The 20,378-nt window shown below is 47.1% G+C and overlaps 1 protein-coding gene across 1 annotated transcript in view; it reads right to left on the bottom strand.

The window, feature by feature from the left end:
• Positions 1-20,378, bottom strand: part of LOC145354558 (hexokinase HKDC1-like) — a 158,411-nt gene that overhangs the window by 81,885 nt on the left and 56,148 nt on the right. The window contains exons 10-12 of the mRNA XM_080206022.1: positions 17,448-17,752; positions 13,010-13,158; positions 11,706-11,825 (exon numbers count right to left, since the gene is read on the bottom strand). Of these exons, the coding sequence (XP_080062148.1) occupies positions 11,706-11,825; positions 13,010-13,158; positions 17,448-17,752 (574 nt within the window). The remainder of the gene's footprint in view (positions 1-11,705; positions 11,826-13,009; positions 13,159-17,447; positions 17,753-20,378) is intronic.

Raw genomic sequence — 20,378 nt, 5'->3', positions numbered from 1 at the left:
TTGATACAGAGGATGTGTTGGATATTCTCGATGGGTTGAAAATAGATAAGTCCCCTGGTCCAGACGGGATTTACCCTAGGATTCTATGGGAGGCAAGAGAGGTGATTGCAGAGCCACTGGCTCTGATCTTCAGGTCGTCGTTGGTCTCTGGTATAGTACCGGAAGATTGGAGGACAGCGAATGTTGTCCCATTGTTTAAGAAGGGGAGCAGAGACTTCCCTGGGAATTATAGACCAGTGAGTCTTACTTCTGTAGTGGGCAAGGTTTTAGAAAGAATTATTAGGGATAGGATTTATAGTTATTTGGAGAGTAATGAATTGATTAGAGATAGTCAGCATGGTTTTGTAGCGGGAAGGTCGTGCCTTACTAACCTTATTGAGTTCTTTGAGAAGGTGACCAAAGAGGTGGATAGGGGTAAGGCAGTAGATGTGGTATATATGGATTTTAGTAAGGCGTTTGATAAGGTTCACCATGGTATGCTTCTGCAGAAAATGCAGATGTATGGGATTGGTGGTAATTTAGGTACTTGGATCAGGAATTGGTTAGCAGATAGGAGACAGAGGGTGGTGGTTGATGGTAATTATTCATCATGGAGTTCGGTTACGAGTGGTGTGCCTCAGGGATCTGTTTTGGGGCCACTGCTGTTCGTAATCTTTATTAATGATCTGGATGAGGGTATAGTTGGGTGGATTAGTAAGTTCGCTGATGACACCAAAGTCGGAGGTGTGGTAGATTGTGAGGAAGGGTGTCGAACTTTGCAGGGTGACTTGGACAGGTTGCAGAGCTGGGCCGCGAGGTGGCGGATGGAGTTTAATGCGGAGAAGTGTGAGGTAATCCATTTCGGTAGGAATAACAGATGTGTTGAGTATAGGGCTAACGGGAGGACTTTGAATAGAGTGGAGGAGCAGAGGGATCTAGGTGTATGTGTACATAGATCCCTGAAAGTTGGGAATCAAGTAGATAAGGTTGTTAAGAAGGCGTACGGTGTCTTGGCGTTTATTGGTAGGGGGATTGAATTTAGAAGTCGCAGCGTCATGTTGCAACTGTACACAACTCTGGTGCGGCCGCACTTGGAGTACTGTGTGCAGTTCTGGTCCCCACATTACAGGAAGGATGTGGAGGCTTTGGAGAGGGTGCAGAGGAGGTTTACCAGGATGTTGCCTGGTATGCAGGGGAGGTCCTATGAGGAGAGACTGAGGGATTTGGGGTTGTTTTCACTGGAAAGAAGGCGGCTAAGAGGGGATCTTATAGAGACATATAAGATGATTAGAGGTTTAGATAGGGTGGATGGTGATAGCCTGTTTCCTCGGATGGAGAAATCTAGCACGAGGGGGCATGGCTTTAAATTAAGGGGGGGTAGTTATAGGACGGATGTGAGGGGCAGGTTCTTTACCCAGAGGGTGGTGAGGGACTGGAATGCCCTGCCTGCTGCAGTTGTAAATGCGCCTAGTTTGGGGGCGTTTAAGAGATTGGTGGATAGGTTTATGGACGAAAAGGGATTGGTTTAGATTAGTGGGTCAATGTTTTTTTTTAAAAATAAGACTGGTTGGCGCAACATTGTGGGCCGAAGGGCCTGTTCCGCGCTGTAATGTTCTATGTTCTATGTTCTATATAACAGGTCCACAGCAGATGCCATATAGGGATATCCAATGTTTGCTGAAATACAGGTATGAGGCATTCAAGTCAGGCGAACCTGACCTTTACAAGAAATGATGTGGAGATGCCAGCGTTGAACTGGGGTAAGCACAGTAAGAAGTCTTACAACACCAGGTTAAAGTCCAACAGATTTATTTGGTAGTACAAGCCACTAGTTTTCAGAGCACTGCCCCTTCGTCAGGTAAGTGGGAATTCTGTTCACAAACAGGGCATATAAAGACACAGACTCAATTTACAAAATAATGGTTGGAATGCGAGTCTTTACAGGTAATCAAGTCTTAAAGGTACAGACAATGTGCTGGAGAAGTGGAGCATTGTGAGATTATCCATGGGCTTGCGGTCCAGTGAAGTGTTGAGGTGACTGTCCTTGATGGAGATGCATGTGTCCAAGAATGTAACCGATTCCAGAGAGTAGTCCATGGTGAGTCTGATGGTGGGATAGAACTTGTTGATGTCATCATATAGTTGTTTCAGTGATTGTTCACCATGAGTCCAAAGGAAGAAAATGTCATTGATGTATCTAGTGTATAGCATCGGTTGAAGGTCCTGTGTGGTGAAGAAGTGGTGTGCATGAGGATATTGGCACATTGAGGTGCGAATTTGATCCCCATGGCTGTTCCATGTGTCTGGGTGAAGAACTGGTTGCTGAAGGTGAAGACATTGTGGTCCAGGATGAAGTGGATGAGTTGTATAATTGCATCTGGAAACTGGCAGTTGTCGGCGTTGAGTACTGAGGCAGTTGCAGCACGGGGGATGCTAGTGTAGAGTGCCGAGACATTCATTGTGACAAGGAGTTCAACTGCTCCATGTGTGCTGAGTTTCTGTAGGGAGTCCATAGTGGGAGACAAAAGCAGTGGGTTCTTTGTACAATGGGGTTCAGGATGCCTTCGACATAGCCAGAGAGGTTCTCGCACAGGGACCCATTGCCCAATACGATGGAATAGCCAGATGTGTTTTGCCTTGTGTATTTTCGGGAGGCTGTAGAGATCTCCAACATGGGAAGTATGAAGGATGAGAGCTTGGAGGGCTGGATCAAAGGTCTTGATCAGTTTGTTGAGTTGACGGGTGTGTTCTTTGGTTGGATCTGCGGGTAACAATCTGTAGTGTTTCTTGTTGCCAGTTATCAGTACACTTCTTTGCAGTAATCCATTCTGTTCAGTATGATGATGGCCCCTCCTTTGTCTGCTGGTTTGATGACAATGTTGCGGTTGGTCTTGAGAGCGCAGATGCGTTGCGTTGTGCTTGGGTGATGTTCAGGATTGTCTTGTGAGTGCGGTTGATGAATCTGGTGTTGACGCATCTCCTGAATCCAAAATCTCACTAACTGTCCCAGCTGGAGACAATACATATCTCTTTAACCCATCTCTTTATGCACTATTTGTGAACAGAACTCCCACTTACCTGACAAAGGAGCAGCGCTCCAAAAGCTACTGGTTTTTGCTACTAAATAAACTGTTGGACTTTAACCTGGTGTTGTAAGACTTCTGACTGTCTTTACGAGAAAGCCAGATATAATCTGCATAGATCCATCAAAGATGCCAAAAGACAGTACCAGACCAAGCTAGAATCAGAAGAACATAAGAACATAAGAAATAGGAGCAGGAGTAGGCCAACTAGCCCTTCGAGCCTGCCCCGCCATTCAATAAGATCATGGCTGATCTGTCGTGGCTCAGTTCCACATTCCCGCCCTCTCCCCATAACCCTTAATCCCCTCTCTCATCAAAAACCCATCAACCCGCGTCTTAAAAATATTCAGCGAGGCAGCCTCCACCACTTCAACGGGCAGAGAATTCCAGAGATTCACCACCCTTTGAGTGAAGAAGTTTCTCCTCAACTCCGTTCTAAACCGCCCCCCCTTTATCTTGAGGCTATGCCCCCGAGTCCTACTATCCTTTCTGAGCGGGAAGAGTCTCTCCACCTCTATCCTATCCATCCCATTCATCATCTCATACGTCTCAATGAGATCTCCCCTCATTCTTCTAAACTCGTTAGAGTTTACTCGTTGTACTCGTTAGAGTCCAAGCCTAATTTATTCAGCCTCTCCTCATAGTTCAACCCCCTCAACTCCGGTATCAGCCTAGTAAACCTCCTCTGCATTCCCTCCAAGGCCAAAATATCCTTGCGTAAGTACGGCGCCCAAAACTGCACACAGTACTCCAGCTGCGGCCTCACCAATGCCCTATACAGCCGCAGCAAGACCTCCCTACTTTTATATTCAATCCCCCTCGCGATGAAGGCCAGCATCCCATTCGCCTTCCTGACCATCTGCTGTACCTGCAAGCTGGGTTTTTGCGACTCATGCACAAGGACCCCGAGGTCCCTCTGCACCGTCGCCTGCTGCAGTTTTTCGTCACGTAAGTAATAATCCTTCCTACCATTATTCCTACCAAAGTGGACCACCTCGCACTTGCCAACATTAAATTCCATTTGCCATTTCCTGGCCCATTCGCCCAGCCTATCTAGATCCTTCTGTAGACTCTCCCCACCCTCCGCACAATTTGCCTTTCCACCAATTTTGGTGTCATCAGCAAATTTCGACACCCTACACTCGGTTCCCTCCTCCAGATCATCTATATAAATGGTAAGGCTAGCCATACGGATCCCTGCCAACTATGGCAAGGGAGCTAGGCGCGGGGGCAGTCGGGAAGGGAGCGCGAGAGTACAAAAAGAAGGCCACAATAGACAGCGGGCAGTTCGGGAGCGGGCAGCGGAGTGAGGTGGGTGCAGAGTGAGTGCTGTATGGGCTTTGGCTCACAGGGCTTAGGCGAGAGCAGGCTTGGGCATGGTGAGTTACTAGTCCAATTTTTCCTGTTTTCCATCTTGTGTCCATAATTCTAAGGGTGGTCAAATAAATGGCAGGGTCCTTGGGGAGACGTGTCAGCTGCGTTAGGTGCAATATGTGGAAGTTCCTGGAGACAATGCGCCTCTCAAAAGTCCACATCTGCACCAAATGTCTGGAGTTGCAGCATTTGAGGGCCCATGTTAGGCAATTAGAGCTGCGACTGGAAGATTTATCTTCAGTCAGGGAGAATGAGGCAATAATTAATAGGAACCACGGTCACGTGGAGATCCCAGAACCTGGCGGGGGAATGGGTGGGTTACTGTTAGGAAGGGGAAAGAGGAATCATGGTCCAAAGACTGCCCCAGAGGTAGTCTCCCAAGATATCAGGGGTAAGGCGACAACTGGGGTAGAAAGGGCAAGAGAGGAAGACCAGAATGCCTCAGAGGGAAGGAAGGGGGTTGGATGTGAGATAGTGGTGGGGGATGGGAAGGTAAAAGGAATTGATAGGCAGTTCTGTGGGCAAAAGCGGGACTCCAGGATGGTAGTCTGCCTCCCTGGAGCAGGGGTACAGGATTGTCGGAGAGGGTAGAGGGGATTTTGAAGGGCCAAGGGACCCAGGCTGATGTAATTATACACATAGGAGAGAAGGACGTAGGAAGAAAGAGCAGGGGGGATATACGTAGGCAGTTCAGGGAGCTGGGGGCCAGGCTGAAGTGCAGGGCCTCCAGGGTGGCTTTCTCTGGGCTGCTAGCAGTGCCCAGTAATAGCAGGGCTAAAAGTAATGAGATCCTACAGTTGAAGGCATGGCTGAGGGATTGGTGCAGGATAGAGGGTTTTACTTTTGTAGACCATTGGGAAGTCTTTGTGAGGGAAGGGCACCTGTACAAGTGGGATGGGAAGGGCACAAATATTTTAGCTGGGAGGTTAGCTGGAGTGTTTCGGCAGGGTTTAAACTAATATGGAGGGGAGGTGGAGAGGAGACAGATAGCTCAGTAGGCACTGGGAGTGGGAGTGAGTTGGGTGACAGGGTGAGTCTAGATGATAGGAAAATCTCCCAGGGGAAGGAGGATCCGAGTGGGCCGGTAGGTCTTCAGTGCATCTGTTTTAATGCGAGGAGTGTGACGGGTGAGATGGATGAACTTAAGGCCTTAATGTTCGCGAGTAATTTAGATGTGGTGGCAGTGACGGAAACGTAGTTATAGGAAGGGCAGGACTGGCAGCTAAATATTCCTGGGTATAAGTGTTTTAGGCATGACAGGGGAGGGTCGAAAAGAGGAGGGGGAGTGGCGCTGTTAGTTAGGGGGCACATCACAGCGGAGCAGAGGGAGGATAATATAGAGGGGTTAGGAATTGAGTCTCTGTGGGTGGAGTTGCGGAATAGGAAGGGAGTGATTACTGTGCTAGGGGTGTACTGCCTGACAGCCCACGGGCAGTGGAAGAGGGTATATGTAGAGACATTTTGGATAAGTGTAGGAAGAACAGGGTTGTTGTACTGGGAGATTTTAATCTCCCTGGGGTGGATTGGAAGGTGCCTCGAGCTGGGGGTTCGGACGGGGAGGAATTCGTAAGATGTGTATTGGAAGGGTCCTTGGAGCAGTATGTAGATAGCCCGACTAGGGAGGGGGCTATACTGGATTTAGTTCTGGGAATGACAAGGTACCTCACAAGAGGTTATTGCAGAAGGTAAGGGGGCATGGAGTTGGGGGTAGGGTGTTAGCGTGGATAGAGGATTGGTTGTCAAATAGGAGGCAGAGACTGGGGGTTAATGGGTGCTATTCGGATTGGCGGTTGGTGACTAGTGGAGTGCCCCAGGGGTCGGTGCTGGGGCCTCAGCTATTTACCATTTATATAGATGATCTGGAGGAGGGAACCGAGTGTAAGATGTCGAAATTTGCTGATGACACCAAAATTGGTGGAACGGCAAATTGCGTGGAGGGTGTGGAGAGTCTGCAGAAGGATCTAGATAGGCTGGGCGAATGGGCCAGGAAATGGTAAATGGAATTTAATGTTGGCAAGAGCGAGGTGGTCCACTTTGGTAGGAATAATGGTAGGAAGGACTATTACTTACGGGGCGAAAAACTGCAGCAGGCGATGGTGCAGAGGGACCTCGGGGTCCTTGTGCATGAGTCGCAAAAACCCAGCCTGCAGGTGCAGCAGGTGGTCAGGAAGGCTAATGGGATGCTGGCCTTCATAGCGAGGGGGATTGAATATAAAAGTAGGGAGGTCTTGCTGCGGCTGTACAGGGCATTGGTGAGGCCGCAGCTGGAGTACTGTGTGCAGTTTTGGTCGCCGTACTTACGCAAAGATATTTTGGCCTTGGAGGGAGTGCAGAGGAGGTTTACTAGGCTGATATCGGAGTTGAGGGGGTTGAGCTATGAGGAGAGACTGAATAAACTAGGCTTGTACTCGTTAGAGTTTAGAAGAATGAGGGGCGATCTCATTGAGACGTATAAGATGATGAATGGGATGGATAGGATGGAGGTGGAGAGGCTCTTCCCGCTCAGAAAGGACAGTAGGACTAGGGGGCACAGCCTCAAGATAAAGGGGGGACGGTTTAGAACGGAGTTGAGGAGGAACTTCTTCACTCAAAGGGTGGTGAATCTCTAGAATTCTCTGCCCGTTGAGGTGGTGGAGGCTGCCTCGCTAAATATTTTTAAGACGCGGGTTGATGGGTTTTTGATAAGCGAGGGGATTAAGGGTTATGGGGAGAGGGCGGGAATGTGGAACTGAGCCATGACAGATCAGCCATGATCTTATTGAATGGCGGGGCAGGCTCGAAGGGCTGGATGGCCTACTCCTGCTCCTATTTCTTATGTTCTTAAATGAGCCGGGTCAGGTGGTTGAGGTTGCAGTAGATGAACATGTGGCTAACAGTGACCACAACTCTGTCTACTTTAGGATACAAATGGAAAAAGATGAGAGCTGTCCTAAGGGGAGGGTGCTAAATTGGGGGAAGGCTAGATACAGCCGGATTAGGCAGGAGCTTAGGGATACAGACGGGGATAGGCTGTTGAAGGGCAAGTCCACGTTAGGCATGTGGGAGTCTTTCAAGGGAAAACTGCAATGGGTGCAGGAAAGGCATGTGCCGGTTAGGAGGAAGGATGGGAAAGGTAGGATTAGAGAGGCGTGGATTACTAGAGATATAGAAGACCTGGTCAGGAAGAAACGAGAGGCGTATGTTCAGTCTAAGCAACTGGGAACGGAGAGAGCGTTGGAGGAGTACAGAGTGAGTAGGAGGGATCTCAGAAGGGGAGTTAGGAGGGCAAAAAGGGGGCATGAGATAGCTGGCAGGTCGGATTAAGGAAAATCCAAAGGCGTTTTACTCCTATGTTAGGAACAAAAGGGTGGCTAGGGGAAAAATCGGTCCCCTCAGGGACAGAGGAGGGGAATTGTGCTTAGAGTCCGAGGGAATGGGGGAGATCCTGAATGAATACTTTGCGTTGGTATTCACGAAGGAGAGGGACTTGATGTCTGGTACAGTCTTCGAGGGAGCTTTCGACCAATTGAAGGAACTATCGATTACGAGGGAAGAAGTGTTAGGGCTTTTGGGTAGCATTAAAACTGATAAATCTCCGGGGCCCGATGGCATTTATCCTAGGCTGCTTAGGGAGGCGAGAGATGAGATTGCTGGGCCTCTGACGCAAATCTTTGTCTCTTCTTTGGACGCAGGTGAGATCCCAGAGGACTGGAGGATAGCGAACATGGTACCGTTGTTTAAAAAGGGTAGGAGGGATAACCTGGGTAACTATAGGCTACTGAGCTTAACGTCAGTGGTAGGGAAGTTGATGGAGAGGATTCTTAGGGATAGGATGTGTAAGCACTTAGAGCGTTGCGATCTGATTAAGGATACGCAGCATGGCTTTGTCAAGGGGAAGTCTTGCCTTACGAATCTGGTACAATTTTTTGAGGAGGTGACAAAAACAGTCGATGAAGGACGAGCCGTTGATGTCGTCTATATGGATTTTAGTAAGGCGTTTGACAAAGTCCCTCATGGTAGGTAGGTAGAAAAGATTAAGGCTCATGGGATACAAGGCCAGGTATCTAGATGGGTTGAGAACTGGCTTGCTAAGAGGAGACAGAGAGTAGTAGTGGAGGGGTCCTTTTCTAGCTGGAGGTCTGTCACTAGTGGTGTGCCGCAGGGCTCGGTACTGGGACCTCTTCTCTTTGTAGTGTATATAAATGACTTGGAAAAGGGAGTAAGTGGTGTGATCAGCAAATTTGCTGATGACACCAAGATGGCTGGTTTGGCTGGCAGTGAGGAGCAGTGTCTGGCAATACAGCAGGATATTGATAGGCTGGTTGATTGGGCAGATACATGGCAAATGGAGTTTAATCCGGATAAATGTGAGGTGATGCATTTTGGCTGGAATAATGTAGGGGGAAGTTATATGATAAAGGGTAAGCCTATAAAGAGTATAGAAGCGCAGCGAGAACTGGGGGTGCAAGTGTACAAATCTTTGAAGGTGGCAGTGCAAGTGGAGAGTGTGGTGAAGAAAGCCTATGGTATGTTAGCCTTTATAGGAAGGGGTATAGAATATAAGAGCTGGAGTCTAATGTTGCAGTTGTATAGAACGTTGGTTAGGCCGCATTTGGAGTACTGCGTCCAGTTCAAGTTGCCTTACTACCGGAAGGACATGGAGACTCTGGAGAGAGTGCAGAGGAGGTTTACCAGGATGTTGCCTGGTATGGAAGGACTGGGGTATGAGGAAAGATTGAAGAAATTGGGGCTCTTTTCCCTTGAAAGACGCCGACTGAGGGGGGATCTAATAGAGGTATATAAGATTTTGAAGGGTATAGATAAAGTAAACAGAGGTAAGCTGTTTCCTATGATAGAGACACACAGTATGAGGGGGGAGAGGTATAACACAGATATTAGGGGGAGGTTTTTCACGCAGAGGGTAGTGGGGGTATGGAATGCTCTGCCAAGTAAGGTGGTGGAGGCAGGCACGCTGGAGTTGTTTAAGAGTAACTTAGACAGGCACATGAGTGGGTTGGAGATGGGTGGATATCGGAGATTGTTTTAAATAAGGTTCGTTAGCATTGGGGTGTCCCTGGTAAGGTAAATGAGTATGGTACAATAATAATGTTTTTTTTTCCTTTTCATTCACAGGTTTTAAGTCGGTCCGCCTTGTGTCCAACGAGGGGCATACACGCGATGGGTCGTACTGGGGCTGCTCTTGAATGTTAGAGAGTGGCCTAGTGCTTCATGTCGTTAGTGTGTGCGTAAACTGGACCAGATACTGGGCAAGACGACAGCTCAGTGACTATCACTGATTGCTGTGCAGACACATGGATTTGGGCCGGTGTCTGTGGGAGTTTGCGCATTCTCCCCGTGTTTGTGTGGGTTTTCTCCGGGTGCTCCGGTTTCCTCCCACACCCCAAAGATGTGCTGTTAGGCTGATTGGCAGGAATAAATTGTCCCTAAATTAGTTTTCCCTCAATGTGGAATGCCATAATTATAGATAAGGGTCATGGGTGGAGGGGGGACTGGTAATGTTAAAATGGCGGCGCGGGCTCGTTGGGCCGAAAGGCCTGTTTCCCGGGCTGTTTTTGTTCTTTGTTAGAGAAATATCAGCCATGATTGAATGGCTGAGCAGATTTGATGGGCCGAGTGGCCTAATTCTGCTCCTATGTCTATGGTTTTACATGGGTAAGATGGGTGTAGAGGAATATAGACCAAACGTGGGCAATTGGGACTAACTTAATAGTTTAAAAAAAGGGACAGCATAGACAAGTTGGGCCGAAGGACCTGTCTCCATGCTGCAATCCTCTATGGCTGTATGTAGGTATCGTAGCTGTTCCGAGGGAAAAAGGCCCTCCTGATGATCAATGCAGCCGTGTCCGTGGGGGCTTTGATGGTCATGTGTGTAACACCCTGTATCTGGAGCGATTCAACAATGACCCTGAATCTAAAGGTTCTCTCAGTTGGTTTGTCCTTCTGAGTACAAATGGACATGTACTGGCTGGCTCTCATAAAGATGAGATTGAAATCACCCTGATGCAACAATGCAAACTTCAAGACTCCTCCTAAATGTTAGTGGACCCCCGAAGTCTATTCAGTACCATGGTGGCCCTCAATGCTGCTGGCAATAGGTGGCCACCACTTCTATGGGGTTCAGCTCTTCCTCCAACATGGGGCACGTCAGTGATGCTGTTTGGGGAGGCACAGTCTTCAGTGATACCTGCCGTTTCCACATCTTGGCTAGCTGATCCAGAGTCCATAGACTCTCTGCTGTGGGTAAATTCCTCTTTTGTGCAGGAGGCTGTTTGCGAGTCCATCTGCTGCCTTTTCCCCTGCTCCCCTGAGGTGGATGTTCAATCTTTCCCTCTGGTTCCTGCTATCTCACGCTCCATTGCTACAGCTATCTTTTTGACCAGAGGAGCTGGAACATGAGACAATGAGGTCCATGGCCTGTCAATTCACTCAGTGTACACATATAACCGCCAGCATAAATATGTCAGTCTGATTGTACCTCCGACAGCTTTGGCACCCTTTCTCCTTCTCCCCTCTGCCTCTGTCAGTGCTTGCTGTAGCTGCAGCCAGCACTGCCTCCCACTTGCTCCTTATAACAGGCGAGGTTCTAAAACTGAAAACTGGTTTAAATGCAGCCTGAACAAATCTGAAAACTTTCAAAGTTTGTTGCTTTTTCAAACTTTGTGATAATTCAATGTCATCCCTTCATACTGCAGCCATTGTAATATCTGCATCTACTGTATCATTGTTTGACATCAGCCCATCCGATTTTTCAACTTCCTCTGCCCAGGGTCGGGAAAATCTAGCATTTGTAACTGATTTCCTGGTAGAATCAGCAGAAAAACATTCCAGAAATATGTTGATGACATTTTTCATCACTTCATTGATTGAGAGTGGACAGATGGGGCAGCATTTGGCCAGGTCGAACTTGTCCCTTTTCTGTGTACAGGAGATACCTGAGTAATTTACCACATTGCAAATTGCCAGTGGAACAGCTTGGCTAGGGGAGCATCAAGTTCTGGAACACATTACTGAGACATTGGCACAAGGTGGTCAAAGCCATATTTCTCACTGATCTCAGGAATTTATTTCTCATATAATGTCACCAAAGCTTGAAATGAAATCTAGAGATCAACATTCTGGAGATATTCCTCACCAGATACTGTGAAAGAGGGCTGAATGAGAATTGTCACCTTTCATCATCTTGTGATGGCCATTTCATAGTTTAATACATGACTAATACCACTGTAACTTCTCTTTCTTTATGATTGAAGGGAATATATATGGACTGACCTGATCCAATTGCTTCTGTATGCAGGGAAAGGAGAATGTGAAGCCTAAGGAGAGACGTGCATGTTTTATTCCCATATACTCCACAAAGTCAACGATGCATTCCACAATATGGTCAAACAGCTGCAATCAGGACATGTCATACATTAAGTAAAACTTCATTCTTTTTCCCTCTGAGTCTTTTCCCTTCCCCTTCAAAGGTAGAGACTTATAGATGACATAGTCCACAGGTCTCCAGTACCCTCTCTGTCCTTGCCAATTGCCCGATCTTCATGTTTGATCTTGACATCAGAAACCCTTGAACAGGGCAAACCCTTTCCACAGAGAATGACCCTGCTTTCACCTGACAATCACTTATGTATTTGCTTCAGTCCAAGTAGAAACCCTGATCTTTGACTGCATTCAATTATGTCATGACTATGGGGTAGCTAGCTAAATACTAACTGAAATCTATGTGGTTTTTCTGCTAAATACTACATTAAATTCTTTAATCAAGTTATTGCTAAATATAGCAAAAGGCTGAGATCCCAGAACAGATTCCTGGGATGGCACCAGCCTCATCCAACCAATGTGAGTACTCTCCCTGTCTCCCTGCTCTCTAACTCCTCACACTGGGCCCTAAGCCATTCCTGACCAATGTCAGCACATTGTCCAAAACTCCAAATGCTCATATTTTAAACTTTCTTGTGTGGAATCTCATTGGATGCTCCCTGGAAGCCATCTTTTATTATCACATTGAAGATTTAACTAGGTTCACTAACCATCAGCTATTGTTTCTAAACCTCTGCTGGTTTTCTTTGGTTAGCTTGGATTTGTCCAAATACTTGGTCACCCTGGGCAGAGTCCTGTTCCCATCCCCTGTGGTGGGTTTGGTGGTGGAGGTGGCATTTAATCAGTGCCAGTAGCTGATGGGGACCCAGCTGGCTTCATGTCTCCACCCCAATAAAGACCACCGCCAAATGAGTAATTAATGTACAATAACAATTGCCATCAGTCAGAACCTAATGGCAGAAAGGTGAGTAGGGAGACTCACCATGCAGGATTGTTCTGAGGACCTGGGGGGGATTTCATTCAAAGACATTGGAGACAGGTGAGGGAAGTCAGCAGCAAGGATACAGTGATTTCCCACCCTGTGACAACAACCCTCCTCCTCCTCACCCCCGCTCCCCCCCCCCCACCCCCCACCCCCACCCCCAGCCCACCCACCATCACTCACCTTTGATTTGGGGTCTAAAGTTTCCTGTTCTTCCCAAGCACATGTTTGAAATGACTTGCATATTGAGGATTATACAGAGGATCGCACTCACCTCTTCACCTGTCCCTTGCATGATCTCAAAAGGAATAGGAAAGACTTTGTTGTATATTTGAATAGACTTCCTAATTCCAGCTTTCATCACAACAAGGAGTACACGGAGGTTAGTGCCACCCAAATCAATTGCCAAGAACTTGCCACTTTCTGCAATAGAAATTTGTCAGACAAAATAGTTTCAAACCAGACATGTGATTGTGAGAGGCACAGTCAATGTTAAAAGCAACTATCCCACCCCATTGTTCACTTCACCATTATTTAAATTAATTTATGGGATGCTAGCTAGGTCAGCTCTTTTTGCCTTTCCCTAATTGCGCTCGAGAAGGTTGTGGTGAGCAGCCTTCTCTAACCGCTGCGGTCCCTGTGGTGGAGAATTTTGATGTAGAGATGCCGGTGTTGGACCTTCCACACACCTGACGAAGGAACACTGTTTCTGAAAGCTGGTAAGATTACTATCAAATAAACTGGTTGGACTCTAACCTGGTGTTGTGAGACTTCTTACTGTAGAATTTTGACCCAGTGACACTGAAGAATGGCAATATGTTTCCAAATCAAGATGACGAATGGCTTGGAGGGAACTTCCAGGTAGTGGTGTTCTCAGATATCTTCTGCTTTTGTCCCTTTAGGTGGTAACGGTTGTGGGTTTGGAAGGTGCTGCCGAGTGGACCTTGGTGAGTTCTTACAGTGCATATTGCACACATTGCTGCCACTGCCTACCAGATGGTTGGTAGATTCTGGAGAACACAGTAAAAAGTCTGACAACACCAGGTTTTAGTCCAACCGATTTATTTGATAGTAAACGCACAAGCTTTTGAGGTTTCCCTCTTCGTCAGGTGAATGGAGAGTTCTGGCCTCAGACAGAGCATATAAAGCACAGACAGTTTAGAGATTACTGATTAGAATGCGAATCTTTACACCTAACCTGCTGTTCAAGTCCTAAAGTGGCCAACAATGTGAGTGGAAGGAGCACTGATCACAGGTTAAAGAGATGTGTATTGTCTCCAGACAGCACAGTGAGTGAGGTTTTGCAAACCCAGGCAAGTCACAGGGGTTACGGATAGTGTGACATGAACCCAAGATCCCTGTTGAGACCTCCTCATGTGTGCGGAACTTGGCTATCAGTCTCTGCTCAGCGACTCTGCGCTGTCGTGTGTCATGAAGGCCGCCTTGGAGAATGCTTACCCAAAGGTCAGAGGCTGAATGCCCATGACCACTGAAGTGTTCGCCAACAGGAAGGGAACAGTCTTGCCTGGTGATTGTTGAGCGATGTTCATTCATCCGTTGTTGTAACATCTGCATGGTCTCCCCAATGTACCATGCTTCGGGACATCCTTTCTTGCAACGTATCAGGTAGACGATGTTGGCCGAGTTGCAAGAGTATTTACCGTGTACCTGGTGGATGGTATTCTCACGTGTGATGATGGTATCCATGTCGATGATCCGGCATGTCTTGCAGAGGTTGCTGTGACAGGGTTGTGTGGTACTGTGGTCACTGTTCTCCTGAAGACTGGGTAGTTTGCTGCGAGCAATGGTCTGTTTGAGGTTGCGTGGTTGTCTGAAGGCAAGAAGTGGGGGTGTGGGGATGGCCCTGGCGAGATGTTCGTCTTCATCAATGATATGTTGAAGACTCCGGAGAAGCTTCTCCACTCCAGGGAAGTACTGGACGACGAAGGGTACTCTGTCCACTGTGTCCCGTGTTTGCCTTCTGAGGAGATCGGTGCGGTTTTTCGCTGTGGCGCATCGGAACTGCCGATCTATGAATCAAGCGCCATATCCTGTTCTTAAGAGGGCATCTTTCAGCGTCTGGAGGTGTCTGTCACGATCCTCCTCATCTGAGCAAATCCTGTGTATACGGAGGGCTTGTCCATAGGGAATGGCTTCTTTAACATGTTTAGGGTGGAAGCTGGAGAAGTGGAGCATTGTGAGATTGTCTGTGGGCTTGCGGTACAGTGAGGTGCTGAGGTGACCGTCCTTAATGGAGATGCGTGTGTCCAAGAATGCAACTGATTCTGGGGAATAGTCCATGGTGAGTCTGATGGTGGGGTGGAATTTGTTGATATCATCATATAGTTGTTTCAGTGATTGTTCACCATGAGGCCAAAGGAAGAAAATGTCATCGATGTATCTAGTGTATAGCATCGGTTGAAGATTCTGTGCAGTGAAGAAGTCTTGTTCGAACCTGTGCATGAAGATGTTGGCATATTGAGGTGCAAATTTGGTCCCCATGGCTGTTCCGTGTGTCTGGATGAAAAACTGGTTGTTGAAGGTGAAGACATTGTGGTCCAGGATAAAGCGGATGAGTTGTAAAATTGCATCTGGAAACTGGCAGTTGTCAGCATTGTGTACTGAGGCAGTCGCAGCAATGCCATCGTTGTGGGGGATGTTGGTGTAGAGCGCCGAGACATCCATTGTGACGAGGAGTGTCCCTGGTTCAACTGCTCCACGTGTGCTGAGTTTCTGGAGGAAGTCCATAGTGTTGCGACAAAAGCTGGGGGCTCTTTGTACAATGGGTTTTAGGATGCCCTCGACGTAGCCAGAGAGGTTCTCGCACAGGGTCCCATTGCCCGATACAATGGGACGGCCAGGTGTGTTTGCCTTGTGTATCTTTGGGAGGCAGTAGAGATCTCCAATGCGGGGAGTACGTGGAATGAGAGCACGGAGGGTGCTCTGAAGGTCTGGATCAAAGATCTTGATCAGATTGTTGAGTTGACGAGTGTGTTCTTTGGTTGGATCTGTGGGTAACTGTCTGTAGTGTTCCTCATTGTTTAGTTGTCGGTACACTTCTTTACAGTAATCCGTTCTGTTCAGTATGACGATGGCCCATCCTTTGCTGGTTTGATGACAATGTTGCGGTTGGTCTTGAGAGCGTGGATGGCGTTGCGTTGTGCTTGGGTGATGTTCGGGGCTGTCTTGTGAGTGCGGCTGATGAATCTGGTGTTAACGCACCTCCTGATGGTTTGGGCATACAAGTCCAGTCGAGGGCAGCGGCCTTCCGGAGGAGTCCAGTTGGATTCCGCACACATGAGGAGGTCTCAACAGGGATCTTGGGTTCATGTCGCACTATCTGTAACCCCCGTGACTTGCCTGGGTTTGCAAAACCTCGCTTACTGTGCTGTCTGGAGACAATACACATCTCTTTAACCTGTGATCAGTGCTCCTTCCACTCACATTGTCGGCCACTTTAGGACTTGAACAGCAGGTTAGGTGTAAAGATTCGCATTCTAATCAGTAATCTCTAAACTGTCTGTGCTTTCTATGCTCTGTCTGAGGCCAGAACTCTCCATTCACCTGACGAAGAGGGAAACCTCGAAAGCTTGTGCGTTTACTATCAAATAAATTGGTTGGACTAAAACCTGGTGTTGTCAGACTTTTTACTGTGTTTACCCCAGTCCAACGCCAGCATCTCCACATCAGATTCTGGAGAGTCAGGAGATGAATCACTGAACACAGGATTCTGAGCCTCTAACCTGCTGTTGTAGCCACAGTTTTTATATTGCTAGTCCAATTTATTTTCTGGTGAATGGCAAACCGCAGGCTACTGATAGTGAGGAATTAGCAATGGGAATGTCATTGAATGTCAAGGGATTAGAATGGTCAGGTGTTTTTGCTAATAATGTATGAATTACTAAAGACACTTTCAAGTTAAAATAAATATAATTATAACCAAAAGAGAAAATGCTGGAAAATCTCAGCACATCTAACAGCATCTGTAAGGAGAGAAAAGAGCTGACGTTTCGAGTCCTGATGACCCTTTCTCAAAGCTAAAAGGCACAGAAAGTGGGAGATATTTATACTGCAAGGTGAGGGAAGTTAGCTTTAACAAAAGCTAAGTTCATCTGAACTCGAAACATCAGCTCTTTTCTCTCCTTACAGATGCTGCCAGACCTGCTGAGATTTTCTAACATTTTCTCTTTTGGTTTCAGATTCCAGCATCCGCAGTAATTTGTTTTTATTTATTACTTAAATATAATTATAGGCCAGTCACAGTGTGGGGAGTGTGAGACTGGCAATGTGATTTGTAATACAATACTTACCAAAGTCTGTAGATTCTTATTTCTGAGGATGTTTCAAGCCCAAGTTTAAGTTTATGGTGACTGTTTCTGAATTGGATTCTCTGGCTGTGACATTTGATGTGAAAAATGAGCAGTATAATGTCAATGCAGTGTGGAGTCAATAGTGTGTAACATCCTGGCTTCCCAGGTCTGATTTAGGGCTACCACTTTTGGCAGTCCCGTGCTAGTGCAGTGTTGCACTTTCAACCTCTATTTTGCTCTAAAATGCAGGAAGTGAAGGTTGAAGCCATGGGCTCCTGACTGGGTGATGCAAATCTAACCATTGTCCCAGTTAATATGGAGACCTTCAGCCTCTCTCAGTTACTCCAATGGCCCTGTGTATGAAGAAGATTTGGTAAATAACTGTCCTGTGGACAGACGTACCTGTTCCTTCAGGGAATTTGTGGACGTAGGTTGGCAGCATTTTGACTGATGCAGTGCTATGAGTCTCAGACTTCAGTCCCCGTTCCATCTCAGTTCTCATGTTTTCCATTATTTTCAGTAGTTGATCTTGGTTGAGGACAAATGGTGACAGGGTCTTGTTAATATATTTACGCTGATAAACCAGCCTCTGGGCTACAGCAGTTACCATGGCAGCACCCTTCCCAGTGCCATGTTCAGTTACGATAAATCGCACCTCGCAGTTCGGGAGCATGCTTCGCACCAGCTTGTGGAAGGTTTTTGCGTATCTGTCAGAATTTCAGAGAGAAAAATCCCAGTGTTAAACACAAAGAGTCTCACCATGGACTCACTGTAGTCAGAAAATATACTGACTCCTCAATGCTTCAGTAGCTTCATCCACCTTGTGCCTCGGAATTGTCAATAAGGTATATGAGCAAGGAACAGGAGTAGGCCATTCAGCTCCTCCAGCCTGCTTTGCCATTCAATAAGATCAAGGTTGATCTGATAACAACCTCAAATCTGTATCCTGTCTATCCCTAGTAACCTATCAGACCCTTGGTTAGGAGAATCTAACCACCATGTTGCCACTGCCCTTTCAGAAAGAGTTCCACAGGCTCACCATCCTCTATTAACAATTTCACTTTGTCTCCATTCCTAATGGGAAACCCTTAGTTTGAACTGTGACCTCAAGTTCTATATTTTTCCACAAGAGGAAACATACTCTCCATATTCACACTGTCAAGACCCCTCAGGATGTTACATTTTATCCCAGACCTGGTCAGTTTTTCATTTCCCAGAATAATACCTTTCTCTCTCTTGTCTCCCTACTCTTTGATTTACCACATCTTCCCAAATTTGATTCCATGCTCTCCCACAACTACTGAGTTTAAAACTTTCTCAACTTTGTGAGACTTGGCACTGTAGTTAGCGCTACTGCCTCACAGTGACAGGGACTCAGGTTCGATTCCTGGGTTGGGAATGTCAGTGTGCAGTTTGCACGTTCTCCTCTTTGTGGGTTTCTGACAGATGATCCGGTTTCCTCCCAGTGCCCAAAGATGTGTGGGTTAGGTGGATTGGCCATGCTAAATTGCCCCTTGGTGCCAGAAGGATTAGCCTCCATGGGGTTATGGAGATGTGGGCCTGGGTGGGATAGTGGTCAGTGCAGACTCGATGAGCCAAATGGGCTCCTTCTGCCCTGTAGGGCTGTATGATTCTAAATTTGTGGCTCGCAAGAACAGCGATCCCAGCAACGTTCAGGCTAACAGCATCCCAATGGTACAGATCCCACTTTCCCCAGTATTGGTGCCAGTGCCCCACAAATTGGAATCCACTCCTCCTGTACCAAACTTTGAGCTCTCTGTTCATCTCTTTAATTTGATTTGTCCTGTGCCAATTTGTATGTGGCAGGCAACATAGAAACATAGAGGATGGGAGCAGCAGGAGACCACGTGACTCTTTGAGCCAGCTCCACCATTCATTACGATCATGGCTTATCATCTAACTCAACTGTTTATTCCTGCTTTCTCTCCATAACCTTTGATCCCATTCGCCCCAGCCGCCTCTTGAATACATTCAATGGGTCCTTTTCAAATTGGCAGGCAGTAACTAGTGGGGTGCCCCAGCTATTCACAATATGTATTAATGATTTGGATGAGGGAACACGATGTAACATCTCAAAGTTTGTAGATGATATCAAGTTGGGTGGGTGGGTGAACTGACAAGGATGCAGAGATCCTTCAGAATGATCTGGACAGGTTGGGGGAGTGGGCGAATCAATGGCAGATGCAGTATAATTTGGATAAATGTGAGGTTTTTCACTTCGGAAGCAAAAACAAGAAGACAGATTACTCCCTGAATGGCTGTAAATTGGGAGAGGGGAGTGTGCAGAGGGACCTGGGTGTCCTTGTGCACCAGTCACTGAAGGTAAACATCCAGGTGCAGCAGGCGGTAAAGAAGGCAAATAGTATGTTAATCTTCATTGTGAGAGGTTTCGAGTACAGGAGCAGGGATGTGTTGTTGCAATTATACGGGGCCTTAGTGTCTCCACACCCAGAGTATTGTGTGCAGTTTTGGTCTCCTTTTCTGAGGAAGGATATTCTTGCTTTTGAGAGAGTGCAGCAAATGTTTACCAGGCTGATTCCAGGAGATAGCGGGACTGATGTATGAGGAGAGATTGACTCAGTTAGGATTGTTTTCGCTGGAGTTCAGAAAAATGAGGGGGAATCTCATGGAGACTTATAAAATTCTAACAAGACTAGACAGGGTAGAACATAGAACATTACAGCGCAGAACAGGCCCTTCGGCCCACGATGTTGCGCCGACCAGTTAAAAAACAATGACCTTCTAACCTAAACCAATCCCTTTTCATCCATAAACCTATCCACGGATCTCTTAAACGCCCCCAAACTAGGCGCATTTACAACTGCAGCAGGCAGGGCATTCCAATCCCTCACCACCCTCTGGGTAAAGAACTTACCTCTGACATCCGTCCTATAACTACCCCCCCTTAATTTAAAGCCATGCCCCCTCGTGCTAGCTTTCTCCGTCCGAGGAAAAAGGCTATCACTATCCACCCTATCTAAACCTCTAATCATCTTATATGTTTCAATAAGATCCCCTCTTAGCCGCCGCCTTTCTAGCGAAAACAACCCCAAATCCCTCAGTCTCTCCTCATAGGACCTCCCCACCATACCAGGCAACATCCTGGTAAACCTCCTCTGCACCCTCTCCAAAGCCTCCACATCCTTCCAATAATGTGGGGACCAGAACTGCACACAATACTCTAAGTGCGGCCGCACCAGAGTTGTGTACAGTTGCAACATGACGCTGCAACTCCTAAATTCAATCCCCCTACCAATAAACGCCAAGACACCGTATGCCTTCTTAACAACCTTATCTACTTGATTCCCTACT

Source organism: Carcharhinus amblyrhynchos, chromosome 17 (assembly GCF_965287045.1).
Source record: "Carcharhinus amblyrhynchos chromosome 17, sCarAmb.v2.hapA, whole genome shotgun sequence".
Classification (NCBI taxonomy): Eukaryota; Metazoa; Chordata; class Chondrichthyes; order Carcharhiniformes; family Carcharhinidae; genus Carcharhinus; species Carcharhinus amblyrhynchos.
Note: the sequence above shows the minus strand (reverse complement) of the source record. Positions and strands in the feature narration are given on the sequence as shown.